Genomic DNA, 20,232 nt, shown 5'->3' with positions numbered 1-20,232 from the left:
TGCAATGTAGTTACAGCATGTGGGAACAAACTTAATTTATCAAGTCTGCTGGAGTGTGACAATTACCATGCTCCAGCAGACGCCAGCATCATGTGTATCAGCATCCCCATGCTGAAAAATGGCAAGGGCACTTTAACTAAAGCTCGGTCAATGAGTTTTAGTTAAAGTGATCCTGGCCATTTTTCAGTGCAGGGTCACTGACAGATGTGATGCTCTGGTTGCTTTAACTGGAACCGGTCTAATTAAAGTGCCCCCTCACACACATTCAGAGCACATGTATGACCCATGGTTTTTATCCTATTACCTGGACTAGCTGTTTACTTACTCCCATGTCCCTCCAGGTGTTAACTGCCTTGTTGATCCTAACTGTTTACCCTAATCAATCCACTTATCACCTCTTAGCAGTGTCCCTCCTCCTGCCTCTTTCGCTTCTATATCAAATCTTTTTCTTCTGCCAGTCTATTCCTAGCATCTGATAAAGTAGGTTGGTGCTGACAAAAACGCATTCCTCTCTGAACTAGGGTTACCATATGTCCAGATTTTCCCAGACATGTAATCTTTTTTGTCCCCCTGTGCTGTGTCTGGGCAGGTTTTTAAAATAAGAGCAAATGTCTGGGTTTTCTGCTCTCCCTGTCTAGCTGCTTCAAGCTGGGAGCAGCAGGCAAGCTGATTGGCTGTCAAGGGTCACATGCTCACTGTGCGGACTCCGGCAAGAGTGTAAGAGAGAGCAGGTGCATATGCAATGCAGGAGCTGCTTGGGCAGCAGGGCTGTGGGTGGGGCAGGGGGCCTCAGGTCAGGAGTGAGGGGCACCAGCAGTGCTGGGGGGCTGGGGACTACAGGTTGGGAGTGCAGGGCACCAGCAGGGCTGGGGGGCTGGGGACTACAGGTTGGGAGTGCGGGGCACCAGAAGGGCTGGGGGGCCGGGGGCTGCGAGTCTGGAAGGAGGGGCACCAGAAGGGCTGGCAGGAGGGCAGAAGTTGTGGGTAGAGAGTGAGGGACACCACCAGGGCTGGGAGGCAGGGGCTGTGGGCCAGGAGTGAGGGGAACTGGCAGGGCTAGGGGGCAGGGCAGGGGGCTGCGGGTCTGGAGTGAGGGGCACTGGCAGGGCTGACAGGGGCTGCGGGTAAGTAGTGAAGGGCACCGCCAGGACTGGGAGGGGAGCAGGGGGCTGCGGATCAGGAATAAGAGGCATGGTGGACAGGACGGGTGACTGTAGGTTGGGTGTGCAGGGCACTGGCAGCGCCAGGAGGCCACGGGTTGGAAGTGAGGGGCACCAGCAAGGAGTGGGGGGCAGGGTACTGCTGTTTGGGAGTGAGGGGCACTGGCAGGGCTAGGGCCAGTGGGTCCGGAGTGAGGGGTAGCAGCAGGGCTGGGGGTGGGGGGGAAATGTGCCTCATCAGTGAGGGGCAACAGAATGGGCAGGGGCACGGCACCGGCATGTCACTACCACCTCCTTCCCCCCACCCTCGGAAGTGTCTTCTTTTTTGGACCTGGAAATATGGTAACTGTACAGTCTGAACCAGTTCTAAGTTACTACCCTGCCCTACCTTCTATTTAACTAAGAAAATATGTTCCCCCTCCTTTCAAATGGTTTTTGCTAACCCATCTATAAATCCTGATATAATGAATTTAACTGATGGAATCTCTGCAATTTGGGAAATTTAACAAGTAGTGGGAAAGTATTTTTAATTAATATTATCAGCCCAAAATGAGACAGTCCTTTGTGCCTGCTAGCTCTCTACAGACAGAAGAGCTGAACTGGCTAGCCCCATAGGTTTGGTAAGCCAGTGATATTTTTCAAGAACCTTTCACTTCGTGCTTCAAAATTTTTGCATGGGCTTGCACACAGCCGCAGCACCGCACGCGGACAGCCGGGTCCAGCTGCCAAGTCTGTTATAGAGGAAGGGGCATGGGGGAGGGAGTGCGGCTGGGGCTGGGGCAGGTACTTCCCAGCCAGGGCAGGGCATGGGACTAAGCTGTATGCAAGGTGGGAATGGCTCCTGCCATTACACACACCCCAGGAGGGAATGGGGGGCATGAGCCCTTGGATCTGCACACAGGATGCAGGCAGGCTGCTGCTGCAGGCTGCAGCCGGGGCAGCATTGGGCACTTCCCAGTGGGGGGGGCTGGGATGGGGGTGGCGGCTGGGGGGGGGCTAAGGCAAATTCTGGAGTGGCTGCAGCCACTCCACTGTAGCCCTGCTCCTGTAGGCCCCTGCTGTGAGGGAAGGAGTGGGGCTGGGGCAGGGGCAGGTGCTGCCCAGCCAGAGCAGAGCATGGGACAGAGTTGCAAGCGGCTCATTTGGGGGGTGCAGGGAGGGGGTGACAACTCCCACTGCTGCAGGGACCCTGGAAGGGCATGGGGAGCATGTGCCCCCAGATCTACATGCAGGGTGGGGTGGGGTGGGGTGGGGTGGGGCAGGCTGCAGGCTGGGACCAGGGCAGCGCCAGGCTCTTCCCAGCAGGGATGTTGGGTCAGGCTGTGCTCAGAGTGGGGGTTGGGAGGGGCTATGGCGAATTCTGGAGTGGCTGCAGCCCCTTCCATAGGCCCCTCCCAGTGCCGCTGCCACCCACCCTGAGTGCAGCCTGGCCCAGCCCCCACCAGAAAGAGCCCAGCACCGCCCCAGCCACAGCCTACCCCACATGTAGATCCAGGGGCATGCACTCCCCGTGCCTTCCACCCGCTCCCTGTGCTCCCTAGATGAGCCGCTTGCAGCTCCATCCCACGCCCTGCCACAGCTGTAGAGTGCCTTCCCCTGCCCCAGCCCCACTCCCTCCCTCACCACAAGGGCCTACAGGAGCAGGGCTGGTGGGGTGTGGCAGGGAAGCTTCAGCCACTCCAGAATTCGCCATAGCTCCCACAACCCCCCCTCCCAGCACCACCGCCAACCACCCTGAACGCAGCCTGACCCATCCCCACACCGGGAAGAGCCCAGGACTGCCCCAGACACAGCCCACAGCAACAGCCCACCCATGCCCTGTGCGCAGATCAGGGGGCACCCCCCCCCACATGCCCTCTGAGGGTGCGTGTAGTGGTGGGAGCCCCCCCGCCCAGCTCAATCCCATGCCCCACCCCAGCTGGGCAGCCCCTGAACCTGATGCAACCCCACTCCCTCCCCCACCACTGAGGCTCTTTTTGTGCTTTCTAACCAGGCGAATGTTAAAGTGACCCAATTACTTACTCCAGTTATGCTATGGTTCTTGTCAACAAGGGCTTCTCTAAGGATCAGTCGTCCAGATGTCACAAGATGCTGAAGGCTGATGATTAAGGTACCAAGGAGTCTATAATAAAACAATAGTCAGAGTAAAGCTATTATCAGGGATCCGAGTTTTCCATTTCCCATGGAAAAACAGAGTAAAACACGGATTTCTTCCCTTATGGGAGGAAAACATGGATTTCTCATTTTAGCAGAAAACCCGTAGATTTTGCGGTTTTGCAAAGAGCTCTATGCAGGCTGGCAGCATTCCAGCCTGCAAAGGGCTGAGAGGGAGCAGGAGGAGGGTGGTCAGGCAGGGGGCACCATGTGCATGCCTGGAGAGCTGCTCCTGCAGGTATGTGCGGGAGGAAAGGGGGGGGAATTGAGCCCCTCATAGGGAGGGGGAGAGGGAGTTGGGCAGGGCTGGGGTTGGTACCCAGCTCCGCAGTGTGTGGTGCTTGGGGCCTGGGGCCACAGTGTGCAGCTGCAGGGCTCCAGCAGGGAGTGGAATGGGGCTGCAGGCAGCTTGTTCAAGGGGGCGGAAGAGAGGCCAGCTCCCCGCTGCTGTGTGCTCTCCTGGGGGTCAGGCAGGACCTGTGTGTGCAGGGCAGGCAGGACCCAAAATGTGTGCAGGGAGGGGATGGGCTGCCTGCTGCAGGCTTGAGCTCCCCAACCTGCTGCCCTGCCCTGGGGCCTCCACAGCCCAGCAGATGTGACCTAGCACTGCAGGGAACAGCAGGGCCACACATGAAAGCTGCTTGCCACTGCAAGCTCCACAGTGCCCTGGCGAGGTGTCCCCTGCACACACGACAGCAGCTAGGGCAGCAGCGCAGTTATGCCCTGCACTGCTGCTGTGCGTTCAGGGGACATGCTGCCAAGGCAGCACGGAGCTCGCAGTGGCAAGCAGATCCCTGTGCAGCCCTGCTGTTGCTTGCAGCACTGGGTCACACCCACCAGGCTGCGAAGGCCCCAGAGAAGGGCAGCTGGGTGGGAGCCCAAGCCTGCACCTGCCCCCACCCTGTCCACATATCTGGAAGGCACAGGTTCCCTCTGTTCCATCCCAGAAGTACATGCAATGGCAGGGAGCCACCCCCTCTCCCCCAAACTGAGCCCACAGCAAGCAGGCAGCAGGTGGGGAGCCAGGCTCTGCTCTGCTACAGCAGCCGCTGCCTTCCATCGGGGCAGAGAGCTGCGGACCTGGGTCTGTGGCCCCACAGCCCTGGCAGCTGGGGGCCCCCACTGGAAGGGGTGGAATGGCAGGAGGCTGTGGGTGGGGGGTAAGGGCCACCAACAGGGCTGGAGGGGGGGGAGGAGTGAGGGGCACCAGCAGGGCTGTGGGCGCTGTGGAGAGGGGTAGAATGAAGGGCACCAGCAAGGCTGGGTGGGGCTGTAGTGGGGGAGTAAGGGGCACCCACAGGAGAGGGGACTGTGGGTGGGGAGTGAGGGGCACCAGCAGGGCTGAGCCACCTGTGGGGGGCCTTTCATTTTAATCACGGATTTTGCAATTTTTTATCAGTGAATTTGCCATTTTTTATCAGGGAAAACCAGGATCCCCGACTATTATACATGGTTTCAGTCTCAGTCCCTTGAAAAAGCAGAAAGGGTAGTTATCCATTTTGTTAATTCATATGGTCTCTCCTAACTGTGATCTTGAACTTACTTTTTATATACATGATGCTGAAGCAGTGGGAAAAACTGTTCTGTTACAGCAATGGTGGTCAACCTTTTTGGGAAGCATGCCACAAGTTACACCCCCACTCAAACTGCCACTCTGATCCTCATCCACCAGAGGCATACCTGATAGAGTTGCACCCTGAGGTGCCAGAATGGAGGCATAGGGGCTCAGGCCTCTGGCCACACAGAGCAGAGGGGGCAGGAGGCAAGGTGCTGCTGAGAGGTGTCATCACAAAGAACCAGATAAACCCTTCCTTGGCCACACAACAGTCACAGTTTTATAGGGGGTAAAAAGATTCAAAGCCTTGGCTTCAGGACTAGGGAAGTATTATCAGCTTTTAATGATGACACCTGACACCTCCTCTCACAGCAGTTTCCTAATTCCACCAAGGCACCTAATTTCTTCTCCACAGTGCTGGCATCCAGCCAGTTATCACCTATTTTATATCTGTTTTTGATTTTTCTTCCAAAGGTGTACCCATGTGTTGGCCAGCTCCGTGCTAAAACAACACTGCTGTTTACAACAAAGGTCTAACCATTAGGCTTCAGGACTTAATAAGGCCCACTCTGAAATGTAATAAACAAAGTAATTCATTTCCAAAGGTACAGGGAATTTTGAGGTCAGGATAAGACATTATCAGCAGGGATCCTAGTTTTCCGGTTGCCACAGAAAAACACAGAATCTGTGTTTCTGACCTACTGAAAGCATGGCAGCATCCTGCAGAGCCATTTCTGCTCTTTCACTTTCACCGTGTTTTTTTCCTCTCAGCCAATCAGCTACATTCCCTCCCACTCCGCCCTGCTGCCAATCAGTCAAGGGGCGAAAACCATGATAAAAATAAAAGCAAAAATTATACTGCTTACCATGGGACACCGCTGACAGTAGGTTGCAAAAAACACTGAATTTTTTTTATTTTTAAACAGAGATTTATTTTTTTTACCTTTTTTCTCAGGGAAAACTAGGATCCTTGATTATCAGGCTATGCTAGATTGGGGCCTGAATGTAATAAAGAGGCCCCTGCCATACATTACACTTATGACATGTATCACATCTTAAGTTGTAACCCAGCCACATATTAAAGTAATTAAAAGCATCATAACACAAAGAATAAGTCACAAAGTTATTCCACAAAAAATACCAGTCATGCCAGTAATTGAAGATGTGGTCAGGTGTGCCCCTATGCCTGTGAACCCAGATCAGCTGACAGGTCTGTAGCAAGTGGTGTTCCAGGGGTGGCCATGACACCCCCTAGTGGCCACACAACCCTTGTCCTGCTCTGGCTCTAGGGTATCTTCCTCTTCTTGTTTGCCATGCCTTTATGTAACTATTGATAACTAGAAAGGGAGGTTGTCTAAGGGTCCTGAGCAAGCCCTCAGTTCTCCTGACAGCCAGGAGGCCCCATATGGACCCTGCCAGTCTCAGTCCTACTTTGCACTCAGTGGGCCCTCTGCCTATCCATGCCCCTCAGGGTACTTTTAGCTTTAAGGGCTAATCACAGCCTCCCACCTCCCCTACAGCCATGTCCATGCCCTGCAGGTGTTACCAATTAATGATTTTGGTGGGCACATAGCCTTCAGTTCAACAGCAGGCCGCCTCAGGCCCCTACATCCTTGTTGGGGCCTCAGCCCCTTCCTTCTTGCTGCCTTAGCTTATGCCTACTGTGCCTGACCTGGCTTATGGGTTCCAGCCCTTGTTCTCGCTCTCCTTGTGCTACAGGCCCCTGGCCCTGGTTCTTGCCCTCCTCAGACTACGGGGCCCTGGCCCTAGTCCTTGCCCTCCTCAGAGTACAGCAGCTTGTGCCTTGCCCCTGGTGGCCTTAAGCCTTTTGCCTCCCTGGCACCCTGGGAGCTCCAAACCTCCCCTACAGTCCCAAACCTAGTCCACCAGTAAAATTCAAAATTAAAGCTTAAAACACTCTAAGTATAACTAAACCTTTAGACCCTTGGCTGTATACAAAGAATTCCTACCCAGCCTTGGGCTTTAGTCTACTGCTTGCTCTCAGCTCCTTCACGTGCTGTCTCCAGGCACATCATGCTCATAGTCCATCTCCCAGCAACAGGCATCACTGCAGAGCTCTTTGCTCTTCAGTCTCCACGGCCAAACTGACTGTGCTGGCTCTGGCCTTGGCTTATAGCTCTCCAAGGCCCTGCCCCTTTCAGGTGACTACACAGTGCTGGCTGCAGATGCCCTCTAATTATGCTTAGTAACTGGTCTCCATGGCAGCCTACCTGTAGCAGTGCCACATCTCCCCAGCAGGACTCACACTTACAGTCCCACCACAGAGCAGCTAGCACTGCAATAGGTTTCATACTGCTCACTCATGTATTGACCTATTGTGCTACTGCAGATCAACTAGCTCTACAGTAAACGCTCATGGTCCATACTTTCCTGCGACCAGCTCTCCTGCAGCTTCTCCCTCATAGTCTTCCCTCACCAGGCACTCTCCCTGGACTCTTTTTCCTCTTAAAGTAACAGAGACTGAAGCTCTCTGTTACAAGGGCTCCCAACCACCGTAGCACATGGTGTTGATATTGTGATCCCAGGCTCCCCCTGCACTGGCAATAAGGTGTGATGGGATCTGCTGCTCAATTCCGCAATCATACCTTCTCCCATGCACATGTGGCATGGCAGGAAGCGCGATTGTGTGGATCACGTATCAGGTCCCATTGCACGTTTACTGGCATATCTGGCAGGTGCCATAGAGAGTTATATTACCTAAAGAAGCAGGGAGTTGAGGCAGGAAAGAATGAAAAACTAGGAACATATCAAACCAAATGAAAGGGATTTGTGTGTTACCTTGTGATTGCCTTATTTAGTTATTCAATAAACACAATGTATAAAAGAGGCATGAATCCTGAGAAACTTTGGATTCATAAATGCCTATACATTTCCTCTTTGTCAGACACCCTGATCACCCAGCTGACATTAATTGAAGAACCTTGTTATATTCACTATGTTTTTCATGTAAAATGCCACAGTGGCATTAGAAGAGATGGCCCTGGACAGGGCAGCACTGCGTAAGAGGTTGAACTTTGTAGTAGCGAAGCAGATCCCCATAATCTGCAATATTCATCGGTGACCAACTGGCCCACAAGGCTTAACCCCACTTTCTCCACAGGAGACTTCTTACAGGCAAAGGAGAGCTCAGTGGAAAGTTTCTGGAGGTGGAGGGAGAGCAGCCTGCTGCAGAATTCAGGGCCTCCAAGCCCCAATGGCTATGACCATAGGCAACAGGAGAGTGAAAAAGTGCTGTGCTGATACAGCCTGGTCATTCTGCAGATGGTTTGCCCTACCACGACTAACCCACTCCTGCCAGTCACCCTCATCGCCAGCCCTTCTAGTTCCACCACCAGCCCCACAACTGCCAGTCACCACTCAGCCCATCAGTCCCACTATAGCTGCCACCTGCCCCACCAATCCTGCTAGCCCCTCCACAGCCACTGTTTACCTCACTGGTCCTGCTGCAGCCTCAGCCGCTACATGCCCCAGGTTGGATCTGCTTGTGTGGACCCTGTGGTCCAGATCTGGCCCAAGGCATAGTATGAGTTTTGACACCACTGTTTTAGCTGAACCTTGCTAATGCCATGTACAGATAGAATATACCTTTTTACTACTGCTGCTACTCTGTACTCCTGTTTATGCATCCCAGGATTCTATTTGTTTCCTTAGATGCAAGATCTTACTGGCAGCTCAAGTTCAGTTGATTATCTAAACACCATACTAAGTTCTCACAGACGTTGCTTTCTCAGTCACTGCCAACCTGTAAGCATGGCCTATATCCTTTGGTTCCTATATGCATGACCTTGCAAAGCGTACATGGGGCTTGAATGAGCCCAGTTTACCAAGCAATCCAAATCAGTCTGTAAAATTACCAGTTTCCTTCATCCTTTACTGGACCACAGGCTCTTGCAAATGTTACCAACAATGGTTTAATATTCTCTTCCAGATCATGGATAAAGGTATTGAATAGCATTTGGCTGAGCATATATCCCTCCTGGCCTCAGGCAGAAACACCTCCATTTGATTATGATTCCTCACTTATAATTTCTTTTTAATATCTATTCATTTTTAATGCATTAGTTTTGTACAGTGCTAAGCTTTTAAACGGAACACCAGGTAAAAAAAACTAAGGCCTTGCAAAAATTTGTTAGGCTCCCATGTCATCTTCATCAGTCAAACTTTCAGTCTCAAGAGAGCAATAATCAAGTTTGTTGACAAGGTCCATTGTCATGTAAACATGCAGATCAATTCCTTTTATTCTTAACTGACCATATCCAGTACCAGTCACTGCATGATTTTGTCTGTGATTGATGTCAGGCTAACCAGCTCATAGTTATCTAGCTCATCTTGTTTATCCTTACACTGAAAAGAACTTACCTGTTACTGAAAACTTTACTGCAGTTGTAAACTTTAACTATCAGCATCTCTTCCATAATAAGCTTTCCATAATGTGGCCAGCGAAAGAGCTGAAAATAAAACACAAACAACACAATTAATTTTCAGTTTCTGCAGCACCTTACAGGAACATAGAATCCCCAGCAATTTGTTTGTCAGCATTTCCCTGATAACTCTCAAAATGTAATTAGAAATGCTGTAATAAATGCCCATTAGAGTAAGAACATGCACCCTAATGCCTTCACTGACAAAGGGGCTTCTTGGGGACAGACACTTGTAGAAGTGGCCACTTCGGATCCTCTAGAGACTAGAGTTGTTTGCCTAGTCTAGCCAAATAGAGGGACTCCAAGGCAGGAGCTGAGAGACAAACTGATATCAGCTCCCCTCACCTTCCTACTTCGACTGGTATAATACCAAAAGAAACGTGTGAAGAAGGGGGTGCAAAATAAAATTAATACAATTAATAAAATATAAAATGCAGAACAACCCAAACTTCACCCCATCAGCCAAGAGAAGCAGCAAGATGTGAACAAACTAAAGAAGGAGAAAAGATCCCTTATTCCACAGCACTCTCATGCACTCCACCATGGAGGTATGCGTTCATGGGGCCAAGGAGGAAACCTGCAAAGTTTGAGTCAGTAGAGGATGTTGGATTCTGATAATTTTTCTATATGCAATATCAGGCACTTCAACCCCCCTGGTTCCCTTAGATTTGCTGGAGGTCTAAGTGCAAGATCCAATTAACTGAACTGAGACTCTCCTAGTTGCTACTGGAAAGAGCTGGAGGATCAATTTTTAATAGAGCTTTTCTTCTATCTGTATATTCAGACATGTGGGTTTAATAAGCCATAAAAAACCAGAAGAAAGAGCGATGAAACCTGAATTCCTAATGTAAGGCAAAGAGAGTGCTGCTCCTCGTCACTTTTCTTTGGCTCAGAAATCTTTTCAGGGCTTGCTCCTTTAGACTTAAAATAACACAAAAGGGAAGTAAGCCCATTCCCTCCCCCACTAATCCACATAATTCATCCTTAACCTGAACATGCCCCAGCTCCCAGCAAACATTCCTGCAACTCAGTTGCTGACAGGACTTCTTGGGTACTTTTGTCCACCGTTTGCATCTCATTTCACCTGCATTTCCCCATCTCTTGGCAAAATGCATACAGGAGGCAAGAGTGAAAGAGATGCTGGAGAACCTGGAAAGAGAAGTGGAGACTCCACCTATGCTGTGAACCCAATCCAGTTATTTAGAGTGGCAGTCTTTTCCACTAGCTGTGCACTGTCCCAGCAGGCAGTTATAGTGGCCAGGGCAGCACAGCCCACCATTAGATAAGATGCTCCCCAGCACAGTCCTGGCTGCAGGTGCCTCTTTGCCCTAGTTGCGCCAACCAGACTTCCTGGTCTGAGCATTCCTGCCCTGCTTCCCTGTGCAGGATGCTGTGTTACACAGCTCCCCACCACACCATCAGGCCTTTCCCTAACAAATTCAAGGCACATATACCTGGAAGCCTACCTCCTATCAGAACAAGGAAACAGGAAAATGTACTCTCTCCATGAACAGGCCTAGTCTTCATGGTCTCAGCGATATCTGTTCACTGAAAAACCTAACTGAAATGTGTGAGGAGTGCCAGCAGCTCCTCTTCCTGGCATGCTCACTGTACAGAGGGCTTGAAGTCATTACTTGTAGTAGGTCAGAGCCATCTTTGGGGGTGCTGAGCAAGTGGTCTGAAATAACCTCAGAGAGAGAGAGAGAGAGCGCGAGAATGTCTGACCATAAGTAATCCAGGCAGCTCAGGCTCCCCTAGGGCCTGTAATAACCTGGAATTTCTTTGCTGTCAGAGGGACTCCCCCTCCCCACCCATGAATGACTTATCTCCATCCCTCAGACCCTCTCCTTGCCTTGGCCACCCCTGTGTCATTCATCTTCTTCTCTGTAACACCCCATTCTTTTTATTCTCCCCCTCCTCTCCTCTGCCATACCACCCCTTCCTCCCCCCTCTCCCTACCACTGTTCCCCCTTCCCACTCCCTCTAGCCACAACTCCTCTCTCACCCCTAGCAGATATGCTAGAGCTAGAGTATTAAATAATACTAAATAATAATACTACTAAATATTAAATAATATTTAGGTATTTTATAACAAAAGTGCCTCAGAAACCTCAAGAACATGTACAAATGCACAGGAAGACAGCATCCCCTGTCCTAGGAGCTTACAGATTCAAATCCAAGATAAAAAGCAAAAGGAGAATTTAACAAACAGTAGAAAGGATAAAAGGTAGTCAGGATAAGTGAGACACTGAGAAGATAAGAGGGAAGAAATTAGCAGTGTTAGTCTGAAGTCAGTCAGAAGGCAGAGTAGTTATGTATCTTTATAGACTAACTAAATAAGATATATATAGAGCACAAGCTTTCATGAATCCAAGTTCACTTCATCAGACACTGTGAAAGGATGTGTAGAAAGCATGACCACCACATATCAGAAACCTACCAACTGCCACAGCCACCTTCATTACACCAGTTTTCATCCCACGCATATCATTAGATCCATAGCCTACAGCCAGCTTCTGTTACAACTGGATCTGCTCTGACCCCATCAACTGGGATGAACACCTTAAGGATCTAAAGCAGGGATTTCTACAATTAGGCCGTGGGTATATGAGATGCTGATTGTGCAGTTATTACTGAGCTGTCATTTAGTACTTGTTTATACAAGTACTAAATGACTGCACAGTAATCGGAGTTACTGTGCAATAGCATTGCCGAATGGCTTTTTCATGATGCTGACTGTGCAGCAGTTCAAAACTACTGTGCAGGGGTTTTGCACTACTGTGCAGTTCTGTCACGTGGCAGAAAGTGTGATGTGACGCTACTGCGCAGTAGTCCCAGGCTACTGCGCTGTCAGCATCTCATGTAGATGTGGCCTTACAATACAATCACAAAACTGTAGCCACTCAGATCAGCAAAGCCAGACTCAGCCCTTGTTATGACCTCCTACAATACCAACTCCAGGAAAAGGACAACAGAATCTATCTGCTTGTCACTCGCAGCCCCAAGCTTGAACACCTAAGACATATAATTAATGCCCTTCAACTCCTCTTGGAAAAGGATGACTGTCTCAAGACAGCCTTTAGGGACAAACCTCTCCTGGCTTACAAACAGCCCCCCAACCTCAAATGATATCTCTCAAACAAACTCCCATCCTCATCAAGGCACCAGGCCTTCCAATGGACCCAAATGCCTGCTGTGTCCCCCATCCATGCAGACTATCATTGGATCTAATAACAAGGAGTACAATGTTCACCTGCAAGTCTACCAACATTATCTACGCCATCATCACCTGCGTGAAATGCCCCTCTGATGCATCAGACAGACAAGGCAATCTCTAGGTGTCTCTATTCAAACACTGATTGGACATCAGCTGCAGAAAGACACAAAGGCCTGTGGCAGAACACTTCAGCCTCTCTGGACACCCCATTGATGACCCCCCCCTCTGGACACCCCATTGCTGAGGCAAAAAAAAATTAAAAACTAGAGGTGTACTGGTACATCAGTCCATATCATATTGGCACTGATAAAGGGAAAATTGACATTATCAGCAATCAGCTTTTTTTGGCTGATGTGGCTGATAATGTCACCAATAAATGCCACGTGCATGTGTAGTCACAGCATGCATGTGGCCAGCCCAGCAGCTTGGAGAGCAGTATCCAGCTGGTAAGTCTGTTGTGAGGAAGAGGCAAAGGGGAGGGGAGGGGTGGGAGTGGGGGGGTGCAAATTGAGGCTCCTGCAGTGAGGGAGGGAGTAGGGCTGGGCCTGGGCTTAGTGGGGTGCAGGGAGGGGGGTGGCTCCTGCCACTGCGCACACCTCTGGGAAGGCATGGGGGGCATATGCCCCCCAGATCTGTGCGCGGGGTGAGGGCAGGCTGCTGCTACATACCAGCAATCATATCAGTATTGGCCAATATGGCTTGTTAATAATTGACCATCAGTATCGGCTCAAAAAAATCTTTATCGGTGCACCCCTATTAAAAACTGGTTTCAATGGGAAGCTAAGAAGAAATCATTCAATAATTGGACTGTGTTAAGTATGGTTTAAACACAGACTGTGGATTTTTATCTCATTACCGGTATTAGCTTTTCTGACGTGCTTTGTTCCTATGGGTTTACTGCTCATTTGCTTTTCTCTCCTAGCACCCCCCCGCTCCCTTCCTGGTCTTTCACATTCTAATTTCTCTCTCCTTCTTATGCTCTGTTTTCTGCATGTCTTTTCAGAGCATCTGACAAAGTGAACCTGGGTTCACAAAAGCTTGTGCTCTATACATATGTATCTCATTTACTTAGTCTATAAGAGTTCATATCTACCCATACCTTCTGACTGATAAGATAACACAGCTATCTGGGCAACAAGTGTACAGCTGGATGAGTTACTTTTCAGAGCCCTACATGCACTATGAGTGCTATCTACTAAATCAGGGTGGCCAACCTGCAGTATGCGTGCCATACGTAGCATAGGTAGCCCCTGTGTGGGGTCCATGGCATGACAAGGATACAGCAGAAAGCATAGGGGCAAATAGGGCTGGGAACAGAAAGCAGAGAAGCAGACTGGGCAAGGGAAGGGAACTGGAGCAACACTTATGGAGGCTGCAGGGCTTAAGTTGTAGCATACTTGCCAAAAAGTTTGGCTCCCACCGTGCCAAATGATTTACAGCTTATGAAATCTAAGCCAGTATCTCAAGGAAAACACCTTTCTAAACTGCACAGCATTACAGTTTGAATGACATTATGTGATTTAAAATATAGGCTATATTTTTGAAGAATGTATTTGCTTTTATGCGTACGAGACCAATGCATATATACCTATAGAGCCAGATTAACAAAATTACTAGGTAGGCATTGTCACAACCCAAACTTGTGATTTTTGTTTTGTGTGTGCTTTGGCACCACTGAATTATTTCCCGCCAAATTGCAGCTTCTTTGCACGATGGAGTTTTCCGCTGCAAAGGAGAACCCCGGGTGCAAAAGAAGTTCCCGCCGTTTTGTAGCTTTCTTTGCAGGGTACATTTCTTTGTTGCAGCACAGAAATGCTTGTTGCAAGGAGTTCCCGCCATTCGTATTCAAATTTGTGCCCCACCATTGGCTAGTTCTAAATTATTCACACGTGGTGGCTAGTGATTGGCTTGCTAGCCGTACAAAAGGCTTGGGTAGTTTCCGCCCAAGTTGGAGGAGGGAGGAAGAGAGAGAGATTCTGTGTGAAGATCTCCAAGCGCTGCGGACCCTCGCGGACCCAACGCATCTCCCCTAAGCAGGCAATAGAGGCAATAGAACCGAACCTACAGAGCTTTCGCTTCTCGCCTCTCCCTGTCGCCGATCGCAATCCCAGACGTATCCCTTTCCTGTAACTTCGGACCCGCAGAGCCTAAGCAACTCCAGGGAACCTTTCGAACCCTGAACCGGACCCACGGAGCCTGAACAACTCCGTGGGAGCAATCGAATTTGTCGTGTTCCTCTAGCGAGGATCTAAGCAGGAGCTGTGCCTGGAAACCTGTCCAGCCTACACCAATACCATCTTTGGGTGTAAGTAAACAATCTTTTCAATCAACCATTACGCCTCCGTAACTAATTCTAGCTCGCGCGTAGCAAACTGCGCCGCCGGTTCTCTCCAGCCCCGTGTGCCTGGGCTGCTGGCCACAGCCCGCATGCGCGAAGACGGGCCCGGCTCGCCCCCGGCCCGCACATGGTGGCAGGATCGGGGCCCAGCCCGCACATGGCGACAAGGATGTGATCAGGAGAGAACACGCTAGAGCTAGAGTTGGTTCAGAACTGCCCTTGGCGCGGTAACCAACGCCAAGTGAAAAGCTTTGAGGAACTGGAGGTGCTTATCGCTTACCACCAGGCGGGCGGAACGGGTGAAAGATTTGTGAGCGGACGTCTGTCGCTAAAGGGAGAAGAGGGAATCTCCGAGGACGGAGCCCCGAGAGAGAGGGAAGTGTACTTGCTCCCCGCGGCATTCGGGTGTATAATGAGAGATGAGCGGGTCCTGTTCAGGCCCCTCGATACTGTGTCCCTTGCCGGACCCAACCCGGCAGGTGAAACGAACCCCACTTTCACCCGGGAGTGTGCCTGATGCCTACGATATGCTCGGGAGAGTGATGGACCGGAGCCAATCGGCCGGTTCTCCCCGTGTATGGTAATGCCTAGATTACGGGGTCGCGAGCTTCCATCCGAGCTCCGCGAAGATCTGGAGATGGAGGAACACGCTGCGGATGAAAGAGTGGCCTTGAGGTACGACAAGGGGGGAGAATGTGGTACAACTTTTCGTGCTGTGATGGATTTAATGCAAAAGAACTTAAGTTTGAAAACCCAGCTGCAGACGGCGATCCGAGTGGTCAAGGAAGCAGCTGAGAAGAAGGAGCCTGAAACGCCAGTCCAAGATGGCGCCAAGCAAGAGGGAGACCGCGTGGAAGAACCGGAAAAGAAGGGTGGAGCTTCTGAAGAACCCGCGAGAGTCCAGTCCGCGACTCCGCCCATCGACGCAGCGTCGTCTCTGGCAACTCTGCCTAGCGACGCAGCGACGTCTCTACCGACCACGCCTTCCTGCCGACGAAGGAGAGAGTCAAGCGGAGGAGTGCATCCGCCCCTCCTGCCTGAAGCAATAACAGCAGCAGTAACTCCAGCGGCAGTAGTTCAGCCTATAACAACATCAACTCCTAACAGAGCAGCTCGTCTTGTAACAACGATCAACCCAGTAACTGATGCACGAGATGCCGCCACCAGTCGTATTCGTGCTTGGACGGAATTACAACAGCTGTACAGGGAATCTAAAATGGAGTCTGACGAGGCTATAGTCTCATGGTTGGGACTCATGTCCACGGAGTTTGAGCTTAACTAACCGTCTAGTTGAACGTGCAAAAGAGGGTGGATTGGAGTGCCAAACACTTGTATTATAGGTTTTGGAAATAGTAGTATAGTTCCATGTAAATTTTGTAAATATTTTTGAAATACGTTACTTATTTTTTAAGAGTTTTGTTTACAGATCCGGAACTCAGAGTGCATGGCGAAGAGAAGCCACGAGAAGGATAACATCACCGAGAAGTGAGGGCCTGACGTACGACTTTGCCATGACGCCCACTGAAGCCCTGATCGTGCAGTTTTTTGTTATGAATCTGATTATGTGTATATGTATTTGTGCTGGTTATTGATTCGATCCCTGGAGGACGAACTTCTTATGTTGGCCAATTTTGTGTTTACTTGTTTAGTTCGACAACCGGTAGTAAGAGCTCTCAATAACTCGAGTGATGAGAGTACAGCATAATTCAGCTGTGCCTTCAGCAAGGGGGGATGTCACACCCCAAAGTTGTGATTTTTGTTTTGTGTGTGCTTTGGCACCACTGAATTATTTCCCGCCAAATTGCAACTTCTTTGCACGGTGGAGTTTTCCGCTGCAAAGGAGAACCCCGGGTGCAACAGAAGTTCCCGCCATTTTGTAGCTTTCTTTGCAGGGTGCATTTCTTTGTTGCAGCACAGAAATGCTCATTGCAAGGAGTTCCCGCCATTCGTATTCAAATTTGTGCCCCACCATTGGCTAGTTCTAAATTATTCACATGTGGTGGCTAGTGATTGGCTTGCTAGCCATATAAAAAGCTTGTGTGGTTTCCGCCCAAGTTGGAGGACTCCACGAACACCAGGAGGAGGAGACTTCACGCTGTGTGAAGATCTCTAAGCGCTGCGGATCCTTACGGACCCAACGCATTTCAAGCAGGCAACAGAGGTCTGATCAGCCTCTAGCCTCTCCCCGTCACCGAGCGCAATCCCGACGTATCCTTCTTCCCTGCACACAGAAAGGATCCACGGAGCCTAAGCAACTCCAGGGAACCTTTCGAACCCCGAACCGGACCCGCGGAGCCTGAACAACTCCTTGGGAGCAATCAAATTTGTCGTGTTCCTCTAGCGAGGATCTAAGCGGGAGCTGTGCCTGGAAACCTGTCCAGCCTACACCAATACCATCTTTGGGTGTAAGTAAACAATCTTTTCAATCAACCATTACGCCTCCATAACTAATTCTAGCTCGCGCGTAGCAAACTGCGCCGCCGGTTCTCTCCAGCCCCGCGTGCCCGGGCTGCTGGCCACAGCCCGCGTGCGCAAAGACGGGCCCGGCTCGCTAGGTAAAAGAATGCTACAGCATATGGGCCATATCCTGCTCCCATAGACGTACTCGTCCCCGGGGCCCGGCCCGTACAGGCATCTGTGCACCTAATATATATGTACATATATCAAAGTCATGAGTAACATGCTTTAGCAGGCGTTTGTGCACACACTTGACCCAGCCTGCATTAGCTGTGTACCTAGTGTGTATACCAAACTTAGCAAACATTTGAACCAGGATTTTTAATTTTCTATCTTGTGATATTAGAAACAAGAATACTCTTGTTAGCATTGCAGACTTAAGGGCAGATTTTGTAAAGCATTTAAGTATCTAAAAATAGGCATCTAGTGAGCAGTGAAGGGACTTCTGCAGTCACTGAGTCTAGACCCCTTCTGCACCATGCCATATAACTCCACTCATAAATTGATAAAGTTCCATCTTAAAACCAGTACATTTCTTTCCCCCCGCCCTATTGAAAGGTTGTTCCAGAACTTCACATCTCAAACTGTTAGAAATTTTCTTTTATTGCCAGCCTCAATTTAATCATGGTGAGTTTATAGCCAGTTGTTTTTGTGCCAACATGTTCCTTTAGTTTTAATATCTCTTTTCTCTCCCTGATGTATTTATAAAGAGGAATCATATCTTTTCTTAGCCTTCATTTTGCCAAGCTCTTCAGTCTCCTCTTGTAAAACAGAGTCCCTTTTCCCTTGATTATCAGCCTAGTGGGAATTTCAGAAACACATGGGCAGGTTAACCATATAACTCAAGATATAAGAGGAAGAAATCTGACAACTGCAGATAAACTAAGTACAAGGTGAAAAATCTGTTCATTGCAGAGACCTGCAAGACTGGGGATCATCCTTATTCCTCCTCCCCTCCCCACTCACACACACATTCATGGGAATATTAAATGACTTAGGCCAGCCTGCAGCAGGAGCCTCAGCCCCACCCAACCCAGGCATGGGGGGCAGTCCAAGCTGTGGCATGCAGTGGCACAGCAGCCAGACTCCACTTCCCAGAAGCAGCAAATCCTTCCAGCTGCCGTTGCCAGTGTCACTGCCCCCACCGGACCCTGCCCTGCTGCCGACCACCACGGATGCCAGATAGAGCGGGCAGGTGGGGCCTCCATGGAAACGGGCCCGGGACCCAGGTGGGCAGGGTGTGCTGGGCCAGGCAGATGGGATGAGGCTGCAGGTGGGCAGGGAGAAACAGCATAGGCAGGCAAGGCAGGGGCCAGGGCCAGGATTGTGGAGTGGTGACAGTGAAGGGCTGGGGCCAGGGCCAGTGCAGAGCCATGATCCACTCCCCAATGGGTCATGACCAGCCCAACTCAGGAGTAGGGACCCAGCCCTATCTAAGCTCTATGAACTCAGGAGTGCATGACCCAGCCCCCCGCTGCCTTTGCCCCAGCATAGGCATGCATGGGCAACCCCAGTACAGCACAGCTCTGCAGCAGCTGACTCAACCCAGAACAGCTCACTAAAGCTTCCTAAGTGGCCCTCTAGCCCAGATAGTTGCCCCTTCCTGATTTAGGCACTTCTGAAAAAAAATCACACTAGGCACCTACCTGAACCTTAGGCACATAAATATCTGTGAACACCTAGACCTTAGACACTGGAGATGAAAACCAACTTCTTTAAATCACTGGGAGCTACACCCTTGATGCCTGCCTGCAAGAGGAACTTTTTTGCTCGGAACACCCTAGTATGAAAAATTTATGACCTTGAGGGAACCTCAAGGAAAGGGGGGAAACTTCCCTTTGTACCTACATATTGCCTACATAATGAATTTTAATGAAACAGCAGTAAGTCTGTGACAGTAGGAGGTGAGGCACTGCTCCTTTCCTTCATTTTGCAATTAGAATGGGTGAGAAACACCTGGTCTACACGTAGTAAGAAAAGACAGACAACACCCCTGGGAAAGATAGATATTAACTATGCTTTGAGATAAACAACAGCTTATGTTTTCCCAGAGCATTTGAGGAACTGGAGAAACAAAGTTAAATATTTAACAGCTTGGTTTTCAGTGTGTTCTTTGTCCTGAACTCCTAATTTTGACAGTCTCCTTCAGTAAATTTATTGTGCCTAATCCTAGGTGATGCCTGTCAAGAAAATATTAGCCCCACCCCCAACCTGAAAGGAAATGTAAGAAAGAGGTTTGCTGGTCATAGACAAGGACCAGCCAACCAGATCCTGCTATGGATAATTCAGAGCACAATGAACAAAACTGCCATTACAGTGTGGGCAACGAATAGTAGGAACATGAGTCAGATTCAGCTAATCTACAGTTTATGCACCAGGGATTTGTGGAAGCCTAGGTCACTCTAGCAGCCATTTTCACACATTTCTACCAGTGTCCTGAACAGCTGGACTCAATTCTCCTCTTTTTCTAGAACTAATGCAAAGGCATGAACAGCCCTATTTCCCTCAGGTTCTTTCTCCTTCCTGTCCTTGACTTTTGCCCAGTGTAGCTATTTTCCTTTAATCGGCTACCCTGCTCCATTGCAGGAGTGGAAGAGGAATTAAAATCACTCTGGGACCTTTTTATCAAGCCCCTGTCATTGTTTTCATGAAGGAAAATGATCAGACATGAAATAATTTTGGGGATAATTGCTCTACACTCTGGAGCTGACCTGCTCCCAACTGGACCAATGCCCAATTGCATGGTAGCTGAGAAGTTTAAGATTCCCTACAGGCAACACCTCTTCTGCCATTTGCTTAATTTCAGAACTTGGTGCAGCAGAAAAGGATCTCTGCTCCACACAGGATTTGAGCATACCTGCTCACTAGTTACAGCCTTAATGAGCACCCCTGGCTTGGCTACCCCAGGG

General features: G+C 49.9%; 1 protein-coding gene across 1 annotated transcript in view; it reads right to left on the bottom strand.

The window, feature by feature from the left end:
* The window catches only part of LOC102568905 (fer-1-like protein 4), a 137,390-nt gene that overhangs the window by 115,364 nt on the left and 1,794 nt on the right, over window positions 1–20,232 (bottom strand). The window contains exons 3-4 of the mRNA XM_019485566.2: window positions 9,250–9,338; window positions 3,183–3,282 (exon numbers count right to left, since the gene is read on the bottom strand). Of these exons, the coding sequence (XP_019341111.2) occupies window positions 3,183–3,282; window positions 9,250–9,338 (189 nt within the window). The remainder of the gene's footprint in view (window positions 1–3,182; window positions 3,283–9,249; window positions 9,339–20,232) is intronic.

This window comes from Alligator mississippiensis, chromosome 9, assembly GCF_030867095.1.
Source record: "Alligator mississippiensis isolate rAllMis1 chromosome 9, rAllMis1, whole genome shotgun sequence".
Classification (NCBI taxonomy): Eukaryota; Metazoa; Chordata; order Crocodylia; family Alligatoridae; genus Alligator; species Alligator mississippiensis.
Note: the sequence above shows the minus strand (reverse complement) of the source record. Positions and strands in the feature narration are given on the sequence as shown.